The sequence below is a fragment of the Merops nubicus genome, unplaced genomic scaffold (genome assembly GCF_000691845.1).
Source record: "Merops nubicus isolate BGI_N331 unplaced genomic scaffold, ASM69184v1 scaffold16476, whole genome shotgun sequence".
In the NCBI taxonomy this organism is placed as follows: domain Eukaryota; kingdom Metazoa; phylum Chordata; class Aves; order Coraciiformes; family Meropidae; genus Merops; species Merops nubicus.
In genome coordinates this window covers 1-9055 of record NW_008617080.1, presented here as the reverse complement: position 1 = coordinate 9055, position 9055 = coordinate 1, and the positions used below count along the sequence as shown (strand labels likewise).

The window sequence follows — 9055 nt, the reverse complement described above, 5'->3', positions numbered from 1 at the left end:
TTGTGCTTGGAATTGCCCTGACCCATGTACTGGACCTTGCACTTGCCCTTGGGAGAGAGAGGAGCTCTAAGAGCACTCCACAGGGGCTTTAACTGTGGGGTTTTTCTCTTCATTTTTCTAGGATGAAGAGGAGGACATCACTTCATTTGTTCTGAGCCCCAATGATGAGGTGTGTGTTTGCTTTGCTGTTTTCTCTGCTGCTAACCCCCCTGAGCCCTGAAGGCTGCTCCACCTGGAAGCACCCTGTGTTTCCAGAGATCTCTGAGAGGGCTCCTCAGGAGTTTCCTTCTGTCTGCCCTTTGGGGTTTGAGTCAGAGAAATGCTGGGAGCCTGAGCTCCAGGAGTGTCACAGCAACTGGTAGTGATGTGCTTTGTGGGGGCCAGGACAGAAATTTTCCTTTTGCAAGCAAAAACTGGATTGTTTAGTCAGGAGAAAAGGAAGCAGAGGAGAGGAGACCTCCTGGATGTTGACAGCTCCCTAAGAGGAGGCTGGAGTGAGGTGGGGGTTGGGCTCTTTTTCCAGGCAGCCAGCGACAGGATGAGAGGCAAGGGGCTGAAGTTGCACCAGGGGGAGGTTTCAATTTGACATTGAAGAATTTCTCTCCTGGCAGCGTGGTGAGGCCTTGGCCCAGGCTGCCCAGGGAGGAGAGGGGGGAGTCTCCAGCCCTGGAGGGGCGCAGACAACGTGGTGCTGAGGGACACGATTTAGAGGTTAGGGTGGTGCTGGGTTGATGGTTGGACTGGATGATCCTGGGGTTGTTTTCCAGCCTCCCTGCCCCTCTGTCTCTGTGCACAGATGCTGGTGACGGGGAGCAGAGCCCTGCTGCTGAAGCAGTGGAGCTGGCAGGAGAAGAAGTGTGCCCGCACGTGGAGGGCCGTGCACGTGGCGCCCGTCGCCAGCATGGCCTTTGATGCCACCTCAACCCTCCTGGCCACAGGTACAGCCTGTCCCCCAGCCCTGGCAGCCACACTGAGCCCCTCTCCTGCCTCAGGGTCACTCAGCCTGAGGGGGTGTTCCCCTCAGTCCAGGCAAAATCAGAAGTTTTTACTCAGAAATGTCTTGAGGGACAAGGATGTCATGTCTCAAATATGCTTTGTAAAAGAGGGATAAATACAAAATCAGAAGTTTTTACTCAGAAATGATGTCTTGAGGGACAAGGAGGGATCCTTTCAATGTCGTGTCTCAAACATGCTTTGTAAAAGAGGGATAAATATTTCACAAAGTGAAAATGGGGCATCTGTGAGGTGGTGCCACGTGGTTATCCCGGGGTAGAACAGGGACTCCACGAGTTGGAGGAGGTTGGACATAACCTGTAACTTAATTGTACCTCAGGTTTGACTGTCAGCAGTCCAATTTTGCCCAGCTCTCAGTGTGTCAGGTGCTCTGTGAGCTTCTCTTGGTGGGGCTGGTCCTTACTGGGTTCGTTTTTCTTTCTGCTGCCGTTGCAACCTGTGGAATTTCACAGTTGTTGGACTTTCCCTGTCTCTCTTTCTTAGTCTATTCTCCTGTGTCCTTTTCCCAGGTGGCTGTGACAGCACCATTAAGATCTGGGACATGGTCAAGCAGTACTGCACACACAACCTCAAGGGATCCTCTGGAGTCGTGCAGTAAGGACGAGTGGCTTTTGTTGGTTGCTGCTCTGTGGTGCTGGGACACTGGGCTTGATGTGAAATGGCCTTGAGTTCATGGAATCTGAAAGCCCATTCTGGGCTCTTTTGCTTCCTGATTTTGGAGGTGTCTGATGCAGGGGCAGGGCTAAGACTGATTTTAGCCCAGAGAAGAAATTATTTGATTAAGGAATTTAAATCTGTTGAGCGACCAAACTCTGTGTAGAATTTACTTTTATTTAAACACTGGGATAACACCAGTGTGCCAGATAGCTTGGATGGGACAGGAATAAACTCTTTTCCTTCTGCCTAGCCTCGTGGAGTTCCACCCTGACCCCTCCTGCCTGCAGCTCTTCTCCTCCTCCATGGACTACAGGGTGCGCGTGTGGGACCTGGGCTCTGGCCGCTGCCTGGCTGCCCTGGAGGGACACTTCAGTGCTGTCACCTCCCTGGCCTTCACAGACACACACACACTCCTCAGGTCAGGCTTCACCCCACCAGAGCCTGGCTGTGTCCGTGGGCTCTGGGAGGGGTCTGGGAGGAGGAGGAGGGTGGCTACAAGGGATCAGTCTCTGCTGGCCCCTACAAGGGAGTCACTGAGCATGCTGGCAGCTGAGTCTCTGCTGCCAGGTGGGAGGATGGTGTTTGCTTTCACACAGGCCTCTTCAGGGAGGTGTTGAACCCAAATTTGCCCTCAGAGCCTGAGTGGAATGGATTTAGTGGTGAAACTGCTCTTTTAACTTACAGTTCTGGCCGTGATAAAATCTGCATGGTGTGGGACCTGAAAACTGGAGAGAGTAAACGAACCGTCCCTGTCTATGAGGTGAAGTTGCATTTCACTCCTCTCTTTGAGATCCTTTATGGTTTTTAGGTCACAGTCCTAAAGTTCCCCTCCCTCCTTAGGTCCATATAGCTTGTGAAATCAAGTTTCTCTTCTTTACACTTTTCCAAAGGCCTTTAAAACTCTGTCTGAAGCTGTTTTCTTTCTCTCCTTGCCAGTTGTGGTGATGTCTGGGCAGTTTAAAGAAATACTTGCCACCTCTGGCTGCACTGCCCCAGTGCTGGAGGGGGAAGGAGGGGCAGTCCTGTGAAAAAATATCCCCTTGTTGTCCCCTTGTGTCCCCTCCAGTGTTTGGTGCCTCTGGTGCCACTCTGGGCACTGGAGTTGGAGTTGGGTCCCTGCCCCCTGCTGGTGTTTGACCAGTTCTCTTGCAGAGCGTGGAAGCTGCTGTCTTGTTACCTGAAAAGGGAGATTTCTCTCAGCTGGGTGTGAAGAAACAAGGGCTGCACTTCATCACAGCTGGCAGCAAAGGTGAGAGTCCCAGCGTGGCACTGCCAGCTCTGGAGGCTGAGGGAGGGGTGTGCTGAGACGCCACCTTCCCCTCACTCGCTGTCCCTGGGATGTGCTGGGCTGAATTCCTGAGGGTGGGAGAGCCAGAGCCTCCTCCTGTGCCCCCGGGGCAGCAGTGGGTGAGCAGGACTGAGCAGACTGTGGATGGTTTTGAACTGAAGAACAAAATCTTGGTGGCCCTTCGTGCCCCTGCGCTCGGATCTCCTCACGGTCCTGCCTCAGAGCTGCGTGGGCTTTGCCAGCAGGCAAGGCCAGGGTTGGGTTTAGAGTCTTTCTTCTAAACCAGTGGCTCTGACAGATACTTGGTCTCATTTTTTTAGGCATCCTGAAGGTTTGGGAGGTTGCCACTGCTGCTTGTGTGTACAGCCAGCCCGTGCCCTTCGCGCTGCAGGAGGAGGCCAGCGAGCGCAGCCTCACCCAGTGCCTGCTCCTCCCCCAGAGGAATGAGATTGTCACAGTGTCTGTGGAGCACAACATCGTTCTGTATGATGCCCAAACCCTTCAGCTCAAGAAGCAGGTGACAATCTGCAGCCTCCTTTTTCCTGTGTCCATAGCTGAGGCTCAGCTCTGCTGCTGGAGGAAGCTTTGTCCAGGGGTGCCCTCTCCTCCTGCTGTGCTTGAGCTGTTCCTTGCTTCCAAGCCATGAAGCCAATTGTACTGGGGGGGGGTTGTTGGGAGGAGTGTTGCACAGGGACAAACGTAGTCACAGGAGAGCAGAAGAAGCCAAAAATCCCTGCTCCACGTGCTAATGTGTACAAAAATGATTTTTAGGTGCAGCATTTAATGAGAGATGAGAGTAGTGCAGCCTCACTGAGCATGGTGCCATTCACTCCTCTCACCAGCTGACTTCTCCCTGTTGCTGTTTTCCCATCCTCAGCTTGCAGGTTACAATGATGAGGTTCTGGATGTGAAGTTCCTGGGGCCTGGTGATTCTCACATCGTTGTGGCTACCAACAGCCCTCAGCTGAAGGTGTTTGAGCTGGCAACATCTCACTGCCAGATCCTCTATGGCCACACAGGTGAGGGAGTGGCCAGCTCTGGCCTGGGGAGGTGGGTGAGCATTTCTTCATCAAGCTTCTCTCACAACTCTTATGTGGACACTGGAATCCTCTCTGGAACAGCATCACCACAGCTTTTGGAGCTGTGTGGAGAACATGCTGGCCTGGTTTTGCAAACACTTTGTCCAGGGCTCTCAGCTCAGTCCCATTCGCTTGCAGTGAGATGAGTTTAACTTGGAGCTGGTGGAGGTGTGTGAGTGTGAGCTCTGAAGGCAGCTCTGTGGCTGTGTCAGACTTGCACCAACACCATTATAACCTGGTCACTCCACGTTGAGTGTGGATATGGTGTGTCCCAGACCTGTGCCATGGTCAGGAAGCTGTGGACTCTTTAATTCATCCATTCCTGTTGTCCCAATTTCAGTATGTCTTTGCATCCAGCTGTTTTTTCTTCTGTTTAGAAACAGTTCTTGCTTTGGATGTCTTCAGGAAAGGCCTGATGTTCGTCAGCTGTGCCAAGGTGTGTTAGTTTTCTTCATTTAATGAAACTCTTCATTTCTGGGAAATCTTTATGGCCAGAGCTGTTGCATTCCTCTTGGAATTTTTGTTGAACTTTTGTTCAGGTGGAATTCCAGTCGGCTGCATCTCCCAAATACAAATTTCTTCCACTATCCCTTTATAATATCCCCAGGGAAGTGGGATTGATTGTATTTTATTAACTTGAAAGGAGGTGTCTCATTCTGCAGTGTCTTGCTCTTGCATTAGAGTTCAGAGGTGTCATTAGAGACTGTGGTGGGGAGCTGTGTGGGGGGGAAAAAGGTGCTGACTACCCCACTACCCCAGAAATGAACTTCCAGGCTGGAATCCTGGACTGCTGTGTGTGCCCTGGTGGGTGCAGGCAAAGGTCCAAGCTTGGCAATGAGTGACTAGTCAGGCTGGTGGCTCTGCTGAGCACCTGGGGAGCTGATCTCTTGTCAAAACCCCACCGTGGTGTCTGTCCTCTCCCATCACAGGACAAAAGCCTCCGAGTCTGGCGGATGAACAAGGAGGGGAGGGTGACCTGTGTTGCCCAAGGGCTGGGTCATGCACATGGTGTAGGTGCTGTCTCTTGCTCAAGGTAATGAAAATCAGACAAAGGGTTCCCTCTGCAAGTGTGAGTGGCTGCATTGCTGATCCTTGGGGTGAATGTTTTGAGGGACAGAAGCATAGAGTTGTTTTGGTTAGAAGAGAACTTGAAGATCAAATCCATCTGTTCCCCCAGCACTGCCAGGTCCCCACTGCCCCGTGTCCCTCACCCCACATCTCCACAGCTTGGAAACCCCTCCAGGGGTGGGGACTCCACCACTGCCCTGGGCAGCCTGGCACAGCCCTGGGCAACCCTCAAGGGCAAGAAATTGTTCCTCAGCTCCAACCTCAACCTCCCCTGGGGCAACCTGAGACTTTTCTCTTGTCCTGTCACTTGCTCTTTGGGAGAAGAGACTGACCAGGCTCCAACCACCTTCCAGGGGGTACCTGCTCCTGAGCTGTGCTGTTCCTCACTCTTGGTCCCAGCTTGCCATGGTGCTCTGAGTTTGAAGGAAGGGTGATTTTTATCTGGGTACACATCTGTCTGTCCCTAAGTTGTGACATTGGCCTTTCTTTGTCTGTCTCACTCCCCTTGGCCTGAATGAGCAGCAGATGGAGAAGTTGCCAGGTAGAGGTTGGGTGATGAGGAGGGTTGGGCAGTGAAGGGCACGTGTCTGTGAAGGGGCTGGTTTGGGCAGTGTGTCTGTTTATCCAGCTTGAAAACCATTAAAGCACTTTGCCACATCCCAGCAGAGTGATGTGTACATCCTGGTAAGGGAGGAGAAGGCTCTTTCTGAGCAGGGGAAGCCCCTGCTTAATTTCCTTTCCCTTGACATCTTGACTCCCTCCAGACTGAAAGAAAGCTTCATAGTAACCAGCAGCCAAGACTGCACGATCAAGATCTGGAACATCCCTGACACCCTCACTTCCAAAGCAAAAGCAGCCTTGATCTCCAGTCCTGAAACCCTTCATGCAAGAGTGACTGAGAGGGGTCATAACAAGGTAAAGCTGCTCCTGGTGTTAGCACATGCTTCTAGTCCTTCAGTCTCTCTCCTGGGTCATACCCTACACGTATGACCTGACAGCAAAGACTTTGCACTCCCCCTCCTCCTGTGACCTCTCCAGGACGTGAACAGCGTGGCAGTGTCTCCAAATGACAAGCTGATAGCCACGGGCTCACAGGACAGGCTGGCCAAGCTCTGGTCCTCTGCTGAGTGCTCTTTGCTGGGCGTCTTCACTGGCCACAAGCGTGGAATCTGGTGTGTGCAGTTCTCCCCTGTGGATCAGGTCCTGGCCACCTCGTCAGCAGATGGGACCCTGAAGCTTTGGGGTCTTCGGGACTTCAGCTGCCTGAAGGTAATGAACTTGGGACAGCCCCAGGGGTGGAGGCCACTGATTGGAACTTAACCTGTTTGGGCTTTGGGAATAAATATTCTCCCCTTGAACAGCCAGGGCAACAAACTCCAATGCTTTGATCTTCCTCTCTGTTCTCCAGACCTTTGAAGGTCACGATGCCTCTGTGCTGAAGATCATTTTTGTGAGCCGAGGAACACAACTGCTCAGCAGGTAAGTGCCTACACCAGGAGCCCAAAACTGGTCAGCAGAGAAATCTCTTGGCTGGTACCAGCAGTGGGAGGGGAGAGTCCTGGGCAATGGATTTAGTTTGGGAAAGACTGGCAGGATGATGCCAGGTTTGTGCCCAGCTTTCTGCAGGGCCTGATGTATCTTCCTCTTCTCCAGCTGCCCTGTTAACTCTGCTGCTCTGAAAAGCATTGGAATGGGATGAGTTGATCTGATGCTTGGGGTGAGGCAGAGCGAGAATGGATGTGTCTGGTGATTCTTTTTTCTCTTCCAAAAGTGGCTCTGATGGTCTCCTGAAACTCTGGACAATTAAAACAAACGAGTGCGTGAAGACGTTAGATGGTCACGAAGATAAAATTTGGGGTCTTCACTCTAACAAGCAGGATGACATGGTTGTGACAGCATCCAGTGACTCCTGCATCACGCTGTGGAAGGTACAGAGCAGGGTCTTTGTGTCTCCTCTCTGGGTTGGTGTCGATGCATTTGGAGAGCTGAGGATCCCAGTGCTTGTTCCTCACTGTTCCAGTGTGACACGTGCTGCTCTTCTTTCCTGCACTGGGAAACTGGGTCAGTAAGGTGGATCCTGGGGGCCTGGGGAGGTTTTTGGATATCCTGGTTTTCCCCAGTTGATGTTGGAGAAGAAACAGCAGATGGGCCTTAGCAGCCTGCCCAGGGCTGGGCTTCCAAAGGTGGTTTGGAGGGAAAGTGTGAGTTGCTGGATTTAGCACTTAAATTACTTGACCTAGAGATCTTGCTGCAGAAACTGTTTTCCTGATCACTGGACAGCAAAATAAAAATTAATCCATATTAAAGCAAGACCTGATGAAGTTGTATTCTTTTTTTTTTAATAGGATGTCACTGAAATTGAAGAGAAAGAGGCACAAGCTAAACAGGAGGAGCAGATCATCAAGTAAGTTGACCTTGTGCAGCGATGACCTGTCTGGTGGAGCCATCCACACCTAGAGCCATCTATACTTTATGTATATTGGTTTTTTTCCACCAACCAAATACTTCTTACTCTCTCTATCTGGATTTGTTTTCCAGAGAACAAGAGCTTTCTAACCTGCTTCACGAGAAGAGATACCTCAAAGCTTTGGGCTTGGCAATCTCTCTGGATCGCCCGCACACGGTGTTGATGGTGGTCAAAGGTGAGTTCCTCTTGGGCTCTGAAGGTGATTTTCTGCCCTCTCTGCCTTCCAGGACATCTCTTCCAGGTGGACCAGGACCACAGAGTCACCCAAAAGCCTCAGGTTTCCCCACCACCCCAGATAAGAAATGATCACTCCAATGATGACACAGATGAGCCCATTTCTCTCTCCTGCAGCCATCCTCAAGGAGACTGATGGGAGGAAGCACTTGGAGGAGAACATCCTTCGGCTCCGGAAGGATCAGAAAGGTTTGTTGCAATGTGGTTTAAGTGCTAAAACTTTTCAGCTTAGGCATTTGTGTTCTCAACTGAAATGAAAAGAGGAATCCCACAGGATCCCAGTATGGTGGGGTTGGAAGGGACCTCTGGAGATCTGGAGATCATCTGGTCCAACCCTCCTGCTCCAGCAGGGTGCCCAGGATGGTGCCCAGGCAGGTTTGGTTTCTCTCCAGAGCAGCCCAGGCGAGGAGCCTCCCCAGCCTCTCTGGGCAGCTGCTCCAGGCTCTGCACCCTCACAGGAAATAATTTTCTCCTCCTGTTGAGATGGAACCTCCTGGGTTCCAGTTGGTGCCCGTTGCCCCTTGTCCTGTCCCTGGGCACCACTGAGCAGAGTCTGGCCCCAGCCTCTTGACACTGGATCTTGATCCTCCCTAGACTCAGTGTTCATCACTGAGCTCCCACCACTCTGAGGCAGGATGGGTGCCCAGGGCCAGCTGCTGTGTTATGGTGCTGTTCCTGGTGCCACCAGCAGCTGCTCTGAGCTCTGTGAGTGCCTTTGCCTGGCCTTGTCACCCTCTTGGTTAGGACATCCCTGTGTTAGTTCCAGAAACAGTTCTGAGCTTGTGGCTTGTTGGGCACGGTGTGCAGCAGAGCTGCTCTGTAGGACAGGAGATGTTTTCTGACCTGGCAGCTCCTGCGTGCCCGTGGCACAAGCAGGGTGCCCAGATCTCCCCCCTCCCCAGAGGCAGTGCTGACCTTCCTGGTGACCTGGAACACGAACTCTCGGAACTGCCACGAGGCCCAGGCTGTCATTGAGACCCTCCTGAAGCACGAAGCACCAGAGAGCCTCCTGCAGTACTCGGGCATTAAACCTGCCGTGGAGTCCCTGCTGCCTTACACTGGTGAGTGACAGAGCTGTGAGCACGAGGGCTCCTGTGCTGGAGTGTTCCCTCCTTGCCTTGCTCTAAGGACAGAGATTTCTGCACCTCGTTCTGGTGAGCTTGCTCTCCTGTGATGCAAACCATGGTAATGCCACCCAGAGGGACCTGAGCAGCTTGGAGCAGTGGGCCCATGTGAACCTCATGAGGT

At 52.4% G+C, this 9055-nt stretch overlaps 1 protein-coding gene across 1 annotated transcript in view; it reads left to right on the top strand.

Annotated features, from left to right (window-relative positions):
* Window positions 1-8868, top strand: part of TBL3 (transducin (beta)-like 3) — a gene marked incomplete at both ends in the record, with an annotated part of 9352 nt that extends 484 nt beyond the window's left edge. The window contains 18 exons of the mRNA XM_008943034.1: window positions 122-169; window positions 797-938; window positions 1524-1608; window positions 1922-2089; window positions 2356-2431; window positions 2824-2920; window positions 3280-3476; window positions 3837-3978; window positions 4416-4474; window positions 4968-5071; window positions 5871-6021; window positions 6145-6375; window positions 6515-6585; window positions 6878-7034; window positions 7452-7510; window positions 7645-7748; window positions 7925-7996; window positions 8710-8868. Of these exons, the coding sequence (XP_008941282.1) occupies window positions 122-169; window positions 797-938; window positions 1524-1608; window positions 1922-2089; window positions 2356-2431; window positions 2824-2920; window positions 3280-3476; window positions 3837-3978; window positions 4416-4474; window positions 4968-5071; window positions 5871-6021; window positions 6145-6375; window positions 6515-6585; window positions 6878-7034; window positions 7452-7510; window positions 7645-7748; window positions 7925-7996; window positions 8710-8868 (2122 nt within the window). The remainder of the gene's footprint in view (window positions 1-121; window positions 170-796; window positions 939-1523; window positions 1609-1921; window positions 2090-2355; window positions 2432-2823; window positions 2921-3279; window positions 3477-3836; window positions 3979-4415; window positions 4475-4967; window positions 5072-5870; window positions 6022-6144; window positions 6376-6514; window positions 6586-6877; window positions 7035-7451; window positions 7511-7644; window positions 7749-7924; window positions 7997-8709) is intronic.
* Window positions 8869-9055: the final 187 nt, after the last annotated feature.